General features: G+C 37.6%; 1 protein-coding gene and 1 pseudogene across 2 annotated transcripts in view; one reads left to right on the top strand and one right to left on the bottom strand.

Moving 5' to 3' along the window:
- SS18L1 (SS18L1 subunit of BAF chromatin remodeling complex) overlaps positions 1-19,045 on the top strand; it is a 53,556-nt gene that overhangs the window by 8,922 nt on the left and 25,589 nt on the right. The window contains exons 2-4 of one of the 2 annotated variants that reach the window (XM_043984459.1): positions 11,992-12,068; positions 13,843-13,927; positions 17,914-18,058. In XM_043984459.1, the coding sequence (XP_043840394.1) occupies positions 11,992-12,068; positions 13,843-13,927; positions 17,914-18,058 (307 nt within the window). The remainder of the gene's footprint in view (positions 1-11,991; positions 12,069-13,842; positions 13,928-17,913; positions 18,059-19,045) is intronic. The other variant, XM_043984460.1, reaches the window with a different exon arrangement.
- Positions 14,353-16,551, bottom strand: LOC122742307 (annotated as a pseudogene).

Genomic DNA, 19,045 nt, shown 5'->3' with positions numbered 1-19,045 from the left:
GAAGATTCTTGCTCCAACGTCCTATGTATCCCCCACAGCAACTATCATGTGGTTGGTGATCAATTATTGTTTGTTCAAGAGTCAGAGGATTTCCATACTAGAGGAGACCTTAGAGATCATCTAATTCAGCATGGTTTTTCCCCCATAACTAAAAAGAAAAGGTATTTTCTCTTCACTAAGTAGCAGAATGGTTCCTGTAGGGAAATAATGTGGATTGTCTTATACCTTTTCCCAGAAGAAGAGACACACCTTAAATATATCTCATTTTCATACTTCTTGGAGTGGCAGAGCTAGGGCCCAGGTGGCCAGAGCTAAATGGGACTGGAATAAGATTTGTTATAAGAGAAAGAGTAAAATCTACTCATGAGATGTTAACAAGGTGCTTACCTTCACATGGTAGGTAGAATCTCACATTTCTGAGGGAAAAGGTACAAGAAGAAAAAAGAATCACCATATAATGGAATAAATCCCATTCTAATATGTTTTAATGCTAAAGAAGATAGTTAAAATAATATCCAAAAGACAAACATATGATCCATTTGGGATTATTTTCTTACCAATGATAAAGCTGTGGGTGGTGAATTGGGGGTGTATTGGTACACACAAATTTAGACTGGCAAAGTACATAAATTATAACCTCGTATGATGCCTTTCTCATGAGTACACTCAATTGCTGATATTTATACTACTTATCAAAGTATCTAATATTCAGTTTGGGGTATTTCAAGTTGGGGGAGGAGTAACATGTTTATGTGAATCTATGTGTATACACAAATACACACATTTGCAGGTTTTGAATTGTGATTTCACTGATTTAAGGAACTGGTAGGAAACTCTCTCTTCCCATTTAGATCTGAGACTTTTCTGTAACTTAGTGTATTAAAGAGTTGCTTGATATCCTGGAAGGTTAAGTGACTTGCCCAGTGCCACATCTGTTATGTGTCACAAGTGGGACTTGGGCTCACTTGAAGTTCTGGCTTCAAGGCTAGCTTTCCATCCAGTATGCCATGCTGCTGCTCACCATCATCACCGTAATCTCATCATCATTATTAATAATGACTGATATTTATACAACATTTTAGAGTTTACAAAGCACTTTAAATAAAATATTTCATTGGAATCTTTGGGATAAAAAAGGATCTTAAAATATGACATAGTCTAGTGATACCCGAGCTCATTTGATTCAGTACATCTTAGTGTTTGATACGTGTTGATGATACAATGTTGAGCTATTATATGAAATAAATAGAAGACTGGGGCTCAGAAAACAGTGAGGGAGAAAGATGGATAGCGTTCTAGAGGGTCAGATGAGTATTAATATGCATTCTGTGGCCAACTTGGCTTGGACTTCAATATTGGCACTTATTATTGCTCTTAAGACAGTTGATCATTGGTTACAACTCATCCACTACTCTTTATCCCCAAACCTTTGAAGACTCTGAATGGACAGACTATCAGAAAAGGAATTATTCTTTTCATATGGCAGCAATGACCAAAGCAATCTCCCCTTGTGAGATAGCTAATGTTTAAGGATGCAGAGGTTAACCATTCTTGATTAACTGAGTACAAGGTATATACTCTAGCCCCATTTTTTTGTACTTAGTCCTTTCACACACACACCCCCAAAGTCCAAAATATTAGATTAATATGCCACCAAAGAAGCAGTGTAGTGTAATTTTTTTTAAATGGAGGAAGAGAAGAGGGGATATTTTGTAAGTCATTTATACTCTCAGTTTTCTTCAGTAAAATGAGATTATTGTGGGGCAGCAAGGTGGTGCAGTGGATAGAGCACTGGCCCTGGAATCAGGAGGACCTGAGTTCAAATGTGGCCCCAGACACTTAACACTTACTAGGCTGTGTGACCCTGGGTAAGTCACTTAACCCCAATTTCCTCACTAATAAAATAAAAAAAAAATTTTAATGAGATTATTGAGCTAGGTGGCTTCTAAGGTCTCTTTCCAGCTCTAATGATTCTAGGAATCTATGATATTAAACAACCTCGGAGCCTTCACCAATACTTCATTCTCCCTCTTCCCCACCACAGTATCAAGTCAGTCAATTCCATATCCATAATCTTTCAATATCCATGATCTTTCACATCATAAGATTTTAGAAAAAGATGAAAATGACCCAGGGAGTTGGGGGAGAGTGGAAAAGAAGTACTTTGCATGGGAGTTTTAATTCTTCTAGTTAGTTGGTATTATTTCATGAGGTTTTAATCTTGTATTGTCTTTCTACCATCTTATATCATAGATTTGACTTTAATTACACATCTGGCACATAATTGCTTTTTCACAGGGTTTCGTGCTACTGAAAGCAACTAGCTTCCACCAGAACTATCACAATGCAGTGAAAAGAGCACTGGATTTGGAGGCAGAGGACTTGGATTCAAATCTTGGCTCTATCTGTGTGACTGGAAAAGTCATTTAACTTTTTTTTTTTTTGGTGAGGTATTTGGGGTTAAGTGACTTGCCCAGGGTCACACAGCTAGTAAGTGTTAAGTGTCTGAATCCGGATTTGAACTCAGGTCCTCCTGAATCCAGGGCTGGTGCTCTATCCATTGCGCCACCTAGCTGCCCCCTCCAGCTTATTTTGCAGATGAAGAAACTGAGTCAAATTGGGTTAAGTGACTTGTCCAGGGTCGCACATCCAGGAAGTGTCTGAGGTCTAATTTAAACTCATGAAGATGAGTCTTCCTGACTCCTGGCTCAGTGCTCTTTTCACTGCTCCACCTAGCTGCTGGTCCACCATCATCCTCATAGCTGCCAAATTACTGTTCCCAAAGCTTAGGTCTGGCTATATTAGGACTCCCCTGCCCAAGAAACTTTACTGCCTCCCTGTTGCCTCTAGTATAAAATTCAGATTCTTTTGTTTGACCTTTAAAGTTCCATACAAACTGACTCTAATCTCCAGATTGGTTTCATTTTACTCCCCCTCCACTCAAACACATAAAGTTCATTATTTCATAAAGCATCATTGATCTAGAACCAGAAAGGACTTCAGAGGCCATTCAGTCCAATTTCTTCATTTTAAAGATGAGAAAACTGAGACCCAGGGATGTTAAGTGACTTGCCCAAAGTCCCATAGGTATTAAATATCAAAGGCAAGTTTTGAATCCACTTTCTCTGACTTAAGAGCCAATGTTCATTCCACTGTAAATTGTTACATTTCATTTCCCCGCATCTGTTCCTTTGCACAGGCTGTCTCCCATGTCTAAAAGGCTTTCCCTCCTCACCCCTGCCTCACTTGGAATTCTTACTACCCTTTTAAGGCTTAGCTCAGGGGCCCACCCCCACACAAGGCCCTTTCCTGATTGTCTTCCTCCCTCATCCCCATTGTTAGTGCCTTTCTCCTCCTGCTCCTGAAATTACTTTGTATTTACCTTGTATTTTCTTATCTGTTCATGTTGTTTCCATCCAGTAGAGTACAAGGCATTCAAGGGCAGAAGCGGATTCATTTTATCTTTATATCCCTAGCATCTAACAGAATGCCCGGCACATAGGCCCTTGATAAATATTTTTTAATTGAATTGAATTAAGCCCTGTTGGCCAGAGAGATTTCATGCTCCTTCTGTTATTTGGTCACAGATTGAGGCCCCTTCTGGCTCTTTTTGTGCCTTAGACAGCAGAACCTTTTCATTCACAACAAATTCCTCTTCTCTGCCATGCCTGAAAAGGGTCGGTCTCTCTCTCTCTCTCTCTCTCTCTCTCTCTCTCTCTCTCTCTCTCTCCCCCTCTCTCCTTGGTAGTGGAGTGATTATGTTCGGGATAGACTCAGGTAGCTCTGGGGACTTTCCCATTAAGACAGGTGACAATTAGTCATGGTGATGATTACAAACTCTCCATTCCCAGTTTCAATCAAAGGATATGCTATTTCTAGTTTAATTGCATCTAGATGCAAATTGAGAATTGTATCTCAGTGCTCCGTGCAAATTTTTTTCTTTTCTTTTTTTTTTCTTTGCTCCATGCAAATTTAACACAGGTTAACAGCCTTGCAAGAAAATGCTCTCACCATTCATCTGTATTTGCTGAGTATCTAATGCAGGATTTCTTGAACTTTGTCCACTTATAACCTCTTTTCATCAAAGAAATTTGTACTTGACCCCGGGCCTATGGGTATATAAAATAGTTATACAAATCAAGCATTTACTGCCAGGTATTGAGTATGAACTGAGCATGTATCTTTGTGTCTATTATTGCCCTAAGCTCCAAGGGCTCTCTTCTTTTGGACACAGTCATTAATGAAGACCATCTATTAAGGCATAAAAGGGGGTTGTGATCTGTACATGTAGACAGAGGCCCCATACTGTGTTTGAAGCACTCTAGTGAAAAAAATCACTTCTGTTTTCCAGTAATTGTCTGCAGAATGCTGAAAGATGGGTATTTCAAGATCAAAAGAATTGTATGTTTTAAAAAAGAATTTATTATTGAGGCATAGCTGTGCCTCAAAATACTAAGCTTCTGTTATCCACAATGCAAGCTTAAAGAGTCAGAATTTTCCCTCAACATCAAACAATGCCATTTGAGATTTATACTAATCTCCCTTCAGCATTCTGAGGTCCAGCACTCTGGCCATTCATTCATTATTCTTCCATTCCATTAGCCTTTATGAAACACCTACTTCATGCAAAGAACTAGGGACTAGAGATACAAAGAGGAAGGAAGGAGGGAGGGAGGAAGGAAGGAAGGAAGGAAGAAAGGAAGGAAAGAAAGAAAGAAACTGGAAACAGTTACCGTTTTCCTGGAGCTTACAGTGTACTAGAAGGACACAACATGCAAAACATATACAAAGTAGAAGGAGCCTCATGTAGGAGGTGAGCTCCTGAGCTCCTTTGAAAGGAGGTAGGTGGAAAAGAAAAAGAGAAAAGTGGAGGCAAAAGAGAGAGAGTGTTCTGGGTATGAAAAGCACAAGTGGGATAATTATCAAAGATTAAATTATATTCAGTATTGTTCTAGAGTCAACAATATTTTATTGTATTTTGATCTTTTAAGTTGGTCAAAAGAGTTTGTTACATACAAGGGTGGCCAAGCAAGGCAAGAATAGGTTCCAGGAATTTACCAGTCTTGTTGACAAAGATCCAAAAAGTTTTTTTCTTTAACTTTTTAATATCCAATTCATTTTATTATATTGACTATAGCACAGGTTGGTTAGATTGCCTATGTGTATCCCTATATTACAGAATTTTGAGCCTTTTATTGGCAAAATAATACTTTTAATTACACCATCAATATAGCTTATCATTTTTTCCCCTGTATTTGGTCCAGGAACTTCATACAAAGCTCTGAATTGCTGCCTTGCCACCTTCAAAGAATGAGTTGGCTACCTTTGTATATATATATATGGTAATTCCTAGTTAACCACAAGATTTAAGTAGCAAGAACCCTCCATTTTTCCAGCTACCCTGAATAAGCAGTTTGCTGTATTATTCTATCTTCCTTTTAAAAAAAATTTTGTATCATTTAAGCCCCATTGCCCGGCCAAAAAAAAAACTAAAAGAAAAAAATATTTTGTACAGCCAACTCTGCAGCAGATTACTAAGGTTGTAATGGCAACTTCCTTAAATCATCACCTGAATCCTAACCTTTCCTCAAGGGGTTTTATTATGGTTTAGCTATGCTATACTTTCTTATCCAGCCCTAATGTCTCTTCTAACCTTCAGGCTCATGTCTCCAACTCCCAATTAGACATCTCATGTCCATGAACATCTTAAACGCAAGATGTCCGAAATTGAAATCATTCTGTCTCCCTAAAGCCTTTCCGCTTTTGAACTTCCCTATTACTATTGAGGGCACCACCATCCTCCCAGTCATCTAGAATTGAAGCATAGTTTTCATCCTTGACTCCCCACTCTCACCTCCCATATCTAATATATTGCCAAGTCTTGTCAATTTGACTTTAATAACATTTCTCATATATGTGCCCCTCTCTTCTCTAACACTGTCACCACATTGGTGCAGGCATTCATCACCTCACACCTGGACTAATGCAAGCCTACTGGTGAGTTTCCCTGCCACAAGTCTCCCCTCATTCCAATCCATTTTCCACTCAGTCATTAAATTAACCTTCATAAAGCACAAATCTGACCATATCATGCCCTTTCACCTTCAATAAACTCCAGTTGCTCCCAGTCACCTCCAAGATAAAATATAAAAACCCTCTCTTTGCCATTCAAAGATCTTTACAACCTACTCTTTCCCATCTTTCCAGTCTTCTTACACCTTAAATACCCAACTCCCCCCCACCCCCCACTCCCCTATCATTCAGTGACACTGACTTCCCTGTGGTTCCTGGGACATTACACTCCATCTCCAGACTTTGGGCATTTTCATTGGCTCTTCCTCATTCCTGAAATACTCTCCTTCCTCACTCCCCTGGCTTCCTTTAAGTCCCAGCTAAATTCCCATCTTCTACAAAAAGCCTTTCCTGAGCCCCTTAATGCTAGTGCCTTCCTTTTATTAGTTACCTGCAATTTATTTTGCATATATTTTATTTGTATATAATTGTTTATATATTATCTTTCTCATTAGTTAGAGCTCTTTGAGATTAGGGACTATCTTTTGCCTTTCTTGGTGTCGCCAGCATTTAGCCCAGTTTCTGATCAAGTAGTAGGCCCCTAAAAAGTGCTTATTGACTGAATGACTTTCTGTCTTTAAGAGAACACCCCCCCCCCCAAAAGGAGCATGATGCTGTGTGTACACCTCTTGGAAATTCAGCTTTAATTCAATCAATAATGCAGATTTCACATTATACTTTAAGCGAGAGAACTTATAAATTTGGAGAAAAGCAAAGATGAAATTAGAAGCCCTTACATTGAAAAATGGAACTCACCATCTTCTCACACACACTCTTCTCTTCCTCAATCTCCTTCCCTTCCCAGCTTCCCTATTTCTGTGAGGCAATGTAAATATATTTACAGAGAAATATATTATCTCTTCATGCTATGTGGCATAGTGGGCCCTCTTAGATCCAGGGATATGTGGGTTCGTGTTCTGAGACCTCTGACATCTATTAGCTTTGTGACCAAGAACAAGTCACTTAACCTGTAAGTTCCAAATGAGTTAGTTGCTGATTTGCATCAGTGTACAGTTGCCTATAGATCTGCACACCACCACCACCACCAAAATATAGCCTCTATTGGTATTTATTGGACTTTTATATCTTACTGGAATGCCGGAGTAAAATGAAGAAATGGTGTCAGAGGTAGTTTTTCTTTTTTCTTACTTTCACTTCATGTTGGGAAAGCCCCTGAAAATGTGAGTTTTTATGGCAGTTTTGTTTTGTTCTTCATTGTGGTGGGGAATCCATATCCTTGTTGAACTTCCAACAGGCCACTCTTAAGAGTAGATACAGTAGCTCCCTCTAGCGGCTTACCTCCAACCTTGAAGCAGGGCCACCAACAATTACACTATGGGATGTTTGCAATTATAGAAAAGTTCAAAGAAGTGCTCTTATTGAAAGAAAGCTTTCAGATTTATAAAATATTTGTTTGGCTCTATTTTGCCATCAACTTAGAGATTTAAATCTGAACAAAACATTCCCTACTCCAATCCATTTTTCATATAACTGGCAGGATAATCTAATTTATTCAGAGATCTGTATGGTGATAACAGTATTACACTAAAAAAAATTTCCCTGTTTTCCTTTCTCTGGCATTCAAGCACCTCCATAAACTTAAGGTGCTCTTACTTTGTCTTATATTGTGATAAAATAAGATAATATAGCCATATTTAACATTGAGAAACAGCATGGTATAGTGGGCAGAGGTTCAGTCCTTAGAGGAAAAGCAGGGTTCAAGACCTGCTTCTGACATTACTAACTGTGTGATTGTGGACAAGTCATTTAATTTCTTACTGCTACCAGGCAAGTCTCTAAGACAATAAGTTACAGAAAAATTGCCCATCTGCATTAATAGAGGGAGTTTCCTCATCAGAAGTTGCTTAAACATAAAAAAAAATTACAGCTCTGAAAACAAAAATCTCATGTCTTTCTCCTTCATGCATTCTGTGGTCCAGCCCAGTTGATCTACTCTATGTTCCAGAGCCCATAATGTACTTTCTACAAGTTGGTGTCTTCTTTTACATTGTTCCCTATGAATACCGAAATAGGCAAAATATATACAAAGAAAACACAAAATAGCAACTGGATATCAGTCTTCCTGCAGGAAGCATTTTATGAGAGGGGGAAGAAACATATCCTAAGAATGGGGCATAACTGGGGCAAAGGCAATGGATGTAGAATATATGGGGAACAGCAAGGAGGCCAATTTGGTTCATAGTAGAGGCACTGGATCTCATTGAGTAGGGAGAGTAAGATGAATGGATATGTGTTTCAAGACTATCAGTTAGACAACTAAATGGAGGATGAATTGGAGAGAGGGACTGCCTTGAGTCAGGGAGATCAGTTAGGAGGCTATTGTAATAGTTGAGGTAAATGGTAATGCCCTGAGCTAAGGTTGTGGCTATGTGAGTGGAGAGAAGAGATAAATGAAATAGATGTTGTTAAGGTAGAGGGAACAAGACTTAAAAACTGATTGGATATGAGAAATGAAGGAGAAGAATGGTTGTGAAACGGTGAACTAGAAATATAGTAGCACCAGATATAGACAGTTAAGAAGGAGGGTTTTGGTGAAAAGATAAATAGTTCTATTTTGGACATGTTGAGTTTGAGATGCCTTGTGGGACTAATAGGTGGGAAAGTCTAATGGCAGTTGGTGATGTAGGACTGCAGTTTAAGAGAGAGACAAGGACTCCATATAGAGGTCTGGGAGTCTCCATGATAGAGTGGAAAGAGCGCTGACTTTAGAGTCAGAGGACCTGAGTTCATCTCTGATGAACTATCTCTGTGACCTTGCTTACATGGTTTTCAGAACTTCAGTTTCCTCATCTTTAAAATAAGGAAGTTGGATTAGATGGCTTCTTAGGTCCCTTCCAGCACTAAATATATGATCATTTGCATAGAGATGATAGTTGAACCAATGGGAAATGAGGGATAATCATGATGAGAGAAAATCTAGAAAGAGAAGGGCAAGAATGGCTTCATTTTTTGTCTTTATATTCCTAGTGCCAGGCATAATGCCTAGGCAGAACCCCAAGCTAAACACGCCCAGGATGAGGGTGGGACATGAAGGATCATCTAGCAAAGAAGACTAAGAAGGAAGGAGGAGAGAGGTAGAAGGAAAAATAGGAAAGAACAGTGCCATGAAAACCCAGAGAAGAGGAAATGTCATATAGAAGGGAGTGGCTAACAGTTTCAAATGCTATAGAGAGGTCAAGAAGGATGTGAATGGAGAAAAGGTTATTGGATTTTGCAGTTAAGAGGTTATTGGTAACCTTAGGAGAGCAGTTTTACTTGAGTGATAAAGTCAGAAGCCAGATTGCAAGTGGTTGAGAAGGGAGTGAAAAGTTCAAAAAGTGTCCACAATTTTTAGTGGAACTTGAAGTGAAGTTGTAGTATCTTATAATTTTTAAATCATCCAAATTTAGCCATCACCTACGCTGCCACCTAAATGAAATCAAATAAACAGCATTTCTTTCACAGAAGTGAAAACTCTTAGAGAAAACAGATATGCAGGTGTTGATGAACTATTGAAAATGGGCAATTAAAAATGCATTCTTATTCAGTAATATTGTGAGATGTTCTTCTGTGAATGGCTCATTTATATTCAGCAATGCAATGATCCAAGACAACTCAAAAGGTCTTATGAAAAATGCAATCCATCTACAGAGAGAGAACTGATGGTATTTGAATACAAATTGAAACATAATTATTTTTGTTAGTTACTTTATTGGAAACAAAAAAAAAATGATGAGCAGAATACTAGCAGAAAAACCTATATGAACTAATGCAGAGTGAAATGTACTGTATACAAAATAACAGCAATAGTGTAAGATGATCTTCTGTGAATGACTTGGTTATTTTCTGCAATGCAAAGATCCAAGATATCTCAGAAAGACTTGTGAAAATTGCAGTCCATCTACAAAGAAAGAACTGATGGTATCTGAAAATAGATTGAAGCATAATTTTTTTGATAGTTCCTTAATCTGAAGTTTTATTATTGTCTTTTTTCTTTTACAACCTGGCTAATGTGGAGATGTTTTGCATGACTACTCATATATAATTTATATTGAATTGCTTTAGTTCTTTGGGGGTGGGGTGGGGAGGTAGGGAGGAAGAGAAGTTGGAACACAAAGTTAAATTTTTTTTTTTTAGGGCGGCTAGGTGGCGCAGTGGATAGAGCACCAGCCCTGGAGTCAGGAGTACCTGAGTTCAAATCTGGCCTCAGACACTTAACACTTACTAGCTGTGTGACCCTGGGCAAGTCACTTAACCCCAATTGCCTCACTAAAAAAAAAAAATTTTTTTTTTGAAATGCATTCTTGTAATTAGAAACAAAATAGATGCCAACTAATTAGGGAATGGCTAAATACAGATAACTGGAGAAAATGTAAAGATATCAATTAATTTTTAAAAAATGCATTGTTAAGACAAACAACTTTTGAAAAATTTCAGGACCTCTGATCAATGCAATGAATGATTCCAGAGAACTGAAATATGCTACCTGCTTCCTGACAGAGATGGGATGGGCTCAGAGTACAGAATAATCTATGTGTTTTTGGATGTGGCCAATTTGGGAATTTGTTTAGCCTGACAATATGTACTTGTTATAAGGCACTTTTTTCTTTATTTCTTTTTTAAATTGAAGGGAAGGAGGAAAAATGTTTCTAATTTGTAAAATAATTTTTAAAAATTCATTGTTATAATTGTGCTATGTTTCTTAATTTTCACTCCTTTTGATGATATACAATGTATATCACGTTTCTGTTGTGTGCTTAGGTGGACATGTTCATAGTAATGATATTTTAGCTGTCAGACTGGGCATATTTTGTTTTAGGGTAATTTAAGATTTGAAGTGAAGAAATCTGTCACATTTCCCCCAAATATGAAATTCTGGGAATAAAAAAGATTTTATTTGTCCTTAATTCAACAGTTATTGAGCATGTACTATATGCAAGGCATCAAAACGGAAACATTAATAGTTAATAATGTTAATAGTTATAAATATAGTCTCCATGATTCCTATAAATATTTTTATCAAATAACTTTGATTATAAACTTCATGAGGGCTTCCCTTAGCACATATTCCTCAGCCCACATTACAGTCTTGTAGATTATTAGAACATGTCTTAATTCTCCATTTCTGTTTGGAGTTTCTGGTGTTCAAATAACAAGAAATAAATTATAACTTGAGTGCTTTATTAATATTTTAACAAATTCTGTTTTAGGAAAATGTCTTCCTGTATTTCTATTCTGATCATTCTGTCACTGTACACTTTCTTGAAACATTAGACCTACTTTTTTTTTTTTTTTTTTTGGCCGGGCAATGAGGGTTAAGTAACCTGCCCAGAGTGTTAAGTGTCTGAAGCCAGATTTGAACTCAGGTCTTCCTGAATCCAGGGCCAGTGCCTTATCCACTGTACTACCTAGCTGCCCTACCAGACCTAATTTTGATGGTACTAGAAGTGCCCTTCCTTCTCCTTTCTCTTGACTATTCTAAATTCAGTATCCAAACCTTACTCACAAACTACTTGCTAGCAATTGTCCTTACTTACAATACCACAGTGATACACCAGTGATACCTGGTGGTGTTAAAGATGTTTAATATTTAATATTAAATTAGTTTAATTTTAAATTTTAATAGTATTTGTATTTGTTCTCTGGATAATATCTTTTCTTTCCAAGTAGATCCCTAAGGGCAAAGACTATTTCTTGTATTTTTGTTGTCTTCTCTTTTGTGCCTAATATAATGCTGTGTACATATCATACCATGGATATAGTAGGCACTCAGTAAATATTTGTGATATGAATGAGTGAATGAATGAACTTGCACAAATGTTAAGAAATCCTAAAACAAAAATCTGGATGTTCTAGGATTGGAACCATGCAAAGATATTTTTGTGAGTGTTTTAACTTTGTTTATTTTTAAAAATTCAGATGCTAGATGAAAACCATCACCTAATTCAGTGTATTATGGACTACCAGAGTAAGGGGAAGACTGCAGAATGTACTCAGTAAGTAATACTGCTGAAAGACTTCCAGTGCCTTCCAATGCTGCTTTTCTTTAGTGGTAAAAGAAACATGTATGTGACAGAGTATATTTGACAATTAAAAAGGCTCTACAGAGCTATTAATTTGGCTATTACCAGACTCTAATCAGGACACATACTTCCTGCTTTCTCCTAGAAGTGGTACTATTCAGTAAAAATTTTAAATGGCCTATGGAATAGGTTCTTTGACTATTCATGTAAAAATTTTTTTATTAAATTTTAGGCAGCATGGCCTAGTAAAATGAGCACTAGACTTGGAAGAAAAGATTCTGGGTTCTAATCTCAGCTCTCCTTTTCACTACTTGTATGACTTTAGGCTAGTCACTTAACCCTTATGGGGGCTCATTTCTAAAATGAAAAGATTAGACTAAACCTTCCCAGCTCTTAAGCTATAGTTTATGTAAAAAATATTTTGCTACACTTAATATAAAAGTGAGTATTCAGGGGCAGCTGGGTGGCGCAGTGGATAAAGCACCAGCCCTGGAGTCAGGAGGACCTGAGTTCAAATCTGGCCTCAGACACTTAACACTTACTAGCTGTGTGACCCTGGGCAAGTCACTTAACCCCAATTGCCTCACTAAAAAAAAAAAAAAAAAACCCAAAAAAAAACAAAAAATAAATCATGATGATGAAGAAAAGGTGTTCTTTCTTATTTCTGAATAGAATTTTCTTTAATAGTAGAGAATGAATGATGATGATAACAATGCTAATAACAGATATTTACACATTTTACATGTTACCTCTTTAATCCTCACAAAAATCCTGCAAAGGAGGGACTGTAGGTATTATTTCTCTCCATTTTACACATCAGGAAACTGAATCTCAGAGAGATTTAAGTGACTTGCTCAAGGTCATGAAGCTAGTGACTTAGTATCCCTGAATAGGTTCCTCTTGACCTTGATAATTTTTATTTAAAGTGAAAGGTCTGGAAGGAATTTCGTAGATGAGGTCACTCCTAAGCTAGCCATTTAAGGCTGCCATTGGTCAGGCTATAGGCATTTATTATAGTCTGCTCCTTGGATATTCAGAACTGCACGTCCTAATTCTTTGAACATAAGCCCAACTATCTTCCCAGATCTTGTTTTGGACAGTTTTGAAGTTCACCAAGAAGTTAAGGCTAAAGAAAGTTAACAGAATTTGACAGATAGGATTGAGTTACTCTGCAAATTCACATTTTTCTTTCAGCTGAATTGCCACCATTACATTTGTGGTTTCCCAAAGTAGCATTTTCCTCATTAAAAGATAATCCTTTACCTGATTACTTTCTAAAGAAAGGTTGGCATCTTTCTATTATAACATGAGCTAGGATTTCTTTCTGAGGCCTAATAGTATCATATTTATTGTTTTCCACTTTTGGGGTGAGAGAACTTGTCACTTCATTATGGAGTATCCTTTCTATCGAATGTCACCATTTCAGATATATAACTAAAACGTACAAACTGAGTTGTGGTGGGTCTGATGCTTTCCTGAGTGGGGTGGCATTTAGATTCTGCCTAATTGGTTAATAGAACCAAAGGATTTTAATGGAAAAAAAAAACCAGTTTATTTGTTTGTTTGTACTTTTTATTTTATTTACTGGTGCCTTGGAGGTGCTTAATAAATACTTCTTGGTTGATTTATATTTATGTAATATCATAAGATATCAGTTAAATCACAGAAACTAGTCCACATTGCTTTATATGAGAATGTTTAATATTGGTCTCCAGATGCTGAATAATTTAACTTCTTTATCCCATAGATACCAACAAATACTACACAGAAATTTGGTTTACTTGGCAACAATAGCAGATTCTAACCAGAACATGCAGTCTTTGCTTCCTGCTGTAAGTACTTCCATCCAGTAGAATCTAAGATGCCCAGTGGAGGAAGGTCTTTGATTCTTTCCATTACTTCACTGGATCTCATGAGTAAGGGTACTCCCTCCTGCACAAATAACAACTTATTAATACCTTTGCACCCTGGCAGTTCTTGGCCCTGTCTTCTCATCTTCAAAGGTCTTACACTGATTTATCTTGGTATGGAGGTGATCATGGTAGCCCAAAGGGCTGGAGACATATAAAAGTATGATTTAAATTCTGCCTTCACAGATTCCCAAACTCTGGGACAGTAATTTATGTAAGCACTATCCCTCGAGAATTCAAAATTAGCTTCCAAAAGACTTCTCCTTATTACATCTTCCACTCTGTGTTGAATAGTATGATTCCATTGTACTGGTTTCCTTTGGAAATGGAGAGGCAAATAGAGAAGCTCAGAAAGGAGTTTCCCCGGAAGTGTGAGCAGCCATCAGGGCCCATTTCAGTTGCTTATAGGTGGCAAACATCACTACATTCCAGGAGTCCAAGTGGAAGAAGGAAGGCATGAACCTTTGTAGAAAGCTTGTAAAAGAACCCTCCTTCTGAAGCATGGTGAGGGCTCAGTGGCCAGCACTGTCATATTGGCTCACATCAGAGTTCATGTATCTAGTTTTGACCATGTCCACATGGCAGGCAATGATGGTGGTACAGAAGGCAGCCCCAAACATTGATGTGAAGTGACATGGAAGGTCTTAGTCATGAGGTGGGCCTTCAGGAGGGCATCTCATCTTTGATGAGATCATAGGTCACCAGTTCAGCACAGTTGACAATAGCATTGTGGGCAATATTGGGTGAAGTTCCTTTCCATAGGCCCCAAAGCCCCTTCTCTCAGGTCATAGTCTTATAGGCATCCTCTGTGCCTCTGGTATCTCTGGCTGCCACCTGCACAAGCCTGGGCCTGGAAACATACCTTCACTACATCTGTGGGTTGGGTTATGCCCACTGCCAGTGCCCCAGTGGCCTTCCAGGAGGTGGCTCCCAATGCCTGCATACTCAAATATCTTGGTATAGAACTTCTTGACAGAGTCATAGAGGCCAGTGTGGACAGAAGCAAAACTCGTCTGATACTACAGCCCAGCCACCAGCCCATTGTACCTAAGCTGCCAAGGCCCTGAGTCTTCACCATGATCTGAATGGTGCCCATGATACCCCAATACTGGACAGTGTTAGAGGAAGCTCAGGTGGCCCCCTGGCTCTCTCCTTGAATCTGCAGCCAAACTTTGTCTGTGTCCAGGGGGAGGGTAATGAGGTCAACAATGCAGTCAAAATGAAAACCTGCTGGACTTTGAAGTCAGAAAATCTGTATTAAAATTGTGATAGGAATTAAATTACTATGGCCAAGTCAGATAACCTCACTAAGCCTGTTTCCTCATCTGTAAAATAAAGATAAATAATACCTCTACTACCTACTTCATTGGGTTGGTGTGAAAAAAGAATGTCATAAACTTTCAAAAGGATTTGAAATGTGACATCATTCTTGCTCTTCCATTGGGAAAACAAGCATGGTTCCTCATGCTCTTGAGAATTCCTTCAACTAGAAAGTAATGTAGTTATATGATTCCTGGGTATATTTTACAAAACAAAATAGCTAAAGTTGTTTTGATTTTTAGATCAACTTTGGTGATGTTTAGGTCTGAGGTCCTTTGAGTCCTTGTTTGAAGTAACATTTTTTAAATGTCATTTTTGGTTTAAACCTCCCTGTATGATTAATGTTAGATATGAGGCAGTTAAGGAATAGGAAAGGGAATGAGAGAAATTGTATAAACCCAGATGGTGAGTCCAAAAGATTCAACACTGGTCTTATTCGAGTCTCCATTGTAAGAACATTTCTGCTATTGCCTAAGACAACTTAGGTCTGTAAAGTTTTTATTTTCTAGTTGATTGATGCAAGTCACTAATATAGAGGATCAACCCCCATGTAATAAAAAGCATGAGTTTTCCACATCATTCTCAGTATAGAAATTGAAATCCAATTACTCTTCTTGATTATTTTTTTAAAATGTGTACAAAAGAATGTTGAACTCTTTCAAAATTAGCTTATTTGTTCATTAATTCTAGAATATTTATTAAAGCTCTGTTATGTACAGGTACAGGTAGCTAGGTGGCTCAATGGCCTGGAGTCAAGAAGACTCATCTTGGTGAGTTAAAATCTGTCCTCAGACACTTACTAGCTGTGTAACCCTGGGCAAGTCACTTAACCTTTGTTTGCCTCAGTTTTCTCATCTATAAAATGAGCTGGAGAAGGAAATGGCAAACCATTCCAGTATTTTTGCCAAGAAAACCCCAAATGAAGTCATGAGAGTCTGATGTGACTTGAAAATGAGTGAAAGAACAACATGTACAAGCACAATGCTAGGTACTAAGGAAAAAAAGGTAAATAAGACTTGGCATTTGCCCTAAAAGAACTTACTAATGATGATGATGGTGAAATATCATTATGATCGTACATATACCTAAAGGATTTGTGATTTCATTAGTGTGGGTACTCCCTTCACTGATGCAACTCACAGCCCCTATATAACTTGGCAGATTTTTTTGGAGAGTTGCAGTTACCAACAAATTTCTAACTCTTCAATCAACCTGGTGATGAACATCATCCAAGTTTAGAAAGGCTGGCCCTTGGACAAAAAAGCATCCAGTTGTTTATTACTGGGTATATGCTCAAAGACTTTTTCGTTGAGGAGTACATACGACAAGCTTATACTGCTCTCCTGACATAACTAGAACCCAAGATCTTCTGTATTCTACAATAAGCCATAAGACTAGCACTTTAGTGGAGGCTCTATGATGAATATAATTATATGAAAATTACAAATTGTTATAATGCGACATGTAACGTACATTTAACAATCAATAATATAATAGTGTATAATAGTTTAATAGCATGATAATACTTATATTTTCTATAGCATAGTTGCTATTATTGTTGAGTCATTTTAATTTTATCCAACTCTTCATGAATCCATTTATGGTTTTCTTGGCAAAAATACCATAGTAATTTTCCATTTCCTTCTCCAGATCATTTTACAGGTGAGGAAACTGAGGCAAACAGGGTTAAGTGACTTAGCCAGGGTTATACAGCTAGTAAATGTTTGAGGCCAGATTTAAATTCACTAAGATGAGTCTTTTCCAAGCCCAGTGCTCTATCCACTGCACCACCTAGCTTCCCTGATAGTTGTTATAATAATATGTAATAATGTGATATATTATTAATAATAATGATGATAATAATAAAATTTCTTCTCATCTCATTTTTTTTTGTTGGAGTTCAGAGAGAAACAGTCCTGGAACAAGTCACTAGCCTCCTGCTGCTGCTCTTGTTGTCGATGCTATTGTTGTTGTTGATGATGATGATGCTAATTTGTTCTTAAAAATCTATTTGCCTCATCACCACAAGACTGGCCACCAGGTTCTGAATGGGGGGAGGGGGAGGGCACACCAACTCATGAAAAATGTCTTTTGATGGCTTGAGATCTTTGTTGGTAAAAGAAGGAATAACAGCATGGATTAAATCCTGGGTCTTTTGAAGTGCTGAAATATGGTCACATGTGCATTGAATATGTGTATGTATGTGTGTATCCAGAAAACAGGCTTGAATGCAATATCTTTTTCTAAATGTTAAAGTATCAAAATGCTCATAAACTTGATACATGGTTTTAGAACTTTCTATCTATGCTAGTTTCTACATATTTAATATTAAATGTATTATTTTTATATAATCTCTGGCAGATTGGAATTCCAAACTAAGTAGATTTTATACACACACACACACACCCCTTTTGTTTGGAACACATTTGTTCAACAATTACTCCTGTGTGGTAGAAGTTCATGAGGTTAAAAAATCAAAATGAAAGCAGTTACAAGTGTTATTTCTGGCACCATTGTGGTGGTGTTATTTTTTTTTTAAATAGCTTCTTTCTTCACAATAAATTTAAACTCCATTTGATTGTTTGTAGCCACCAACGCAAAACATGAATCTTGGGCCAGGAGGAATGCCTCAGAGTGGATCTAACCAATCTATCCATTCCCAGAGCAATCTCAGTGATGCCATTGGAACAGGCCTCCCACCTTCCTCTCTTATGCAGAGTCAGATTAGCAATGGTAAGCATTCGGAAAGCCTTTTGTGCCTTTTTAAAAAAATAGTTGCTTGGCAACAAAATCATTAATGCAAAGTATACTTGGAGGATGGAGGGGGTTTTTTAGACAATGTAACTCACCTTTTAGGCTTTGGGGAATTTATCAGTCACGTGCTGAAATAGTCACAAAATGCTACAGTCAGTTTAGAAACTGACTTCCAAAAGACTAAATACAGTTTGGAGATTTTATAAACATTTAACTGTTCACAGGCACATATTTATCTGGGATTTAATATGCAAAGAGTGGGTGGAAAGTTGTTACGTCAGATTAAATACTTTAAGTCATCATGAATTCTACAACTGCATCAAAAAAGCATAAATATGTGTCCTTTCCAAAATATAGAATGTATATTCTTTTTGTAAAGAACAAACAAGATAATCTTATCTATGATACAGAGAAACATTTGGTAACAGTTGAAGAAAGTACAATTCATTTCCTTGCAAGCAGTGTTAACGGTTTCTCATTTACTCAGAAACTTTCTGTAGTAATGCTCTTCCTCTCTGATACCTGAGGGAAACATAGAAACACAATGGGCTTTAAAACTGGAAGGGACCTTATATATTATCTGTTTGAACATCTCCTTTCCTTTTACAAATGGGGAAATTTAAAAGGCAACTTGACTAAAGTCACAGGTAAGAAATCAAGATTGGAGGGGCAGCTAGATGGCGCAGTGGTTAAAGCACCAGCCCTGGATTCAGGAGTACCTGAGTTCAAATCCGGCCTCAGACACTTAATACTTACTAGCTGTGTGACCCTGGGCAAGTCACTTAACCCCCATTGCCCCGCGCAAAAAAAAAAAAAAAAAAAAAGAAATCAAGATTGGCACCTAGTTCTTTAGACTCCAGATCATTTGTTATTCTCCTTCTCCTCCTCCTCCTCTTCCTCCCCCCCTCCTCCTCTTTTCCCTTCTCCTTCCTATGATTGTTCTAGAAAATCTCTGGTTTTAAAAAA

Source organism: Dromiciops gliroides, chromosome 2, assembly GCF_019393635.1.
Source record: "Dromiciops gliroides isolate mDroGli1 chromosome 2, mDroGli1.pri, whole genome shotgun sequence".
In the NCBI taxonomy this organism is placed as follows: Eukaryota; Metazoa; Chordata; class Mammalia; order Microbiotheria; family Microbiotheriidae; genus Dromiciops; species Dromiciops gliroides.
This window is presented reverse-complemented; position numbering and strand designations above follow the sequence as displayed.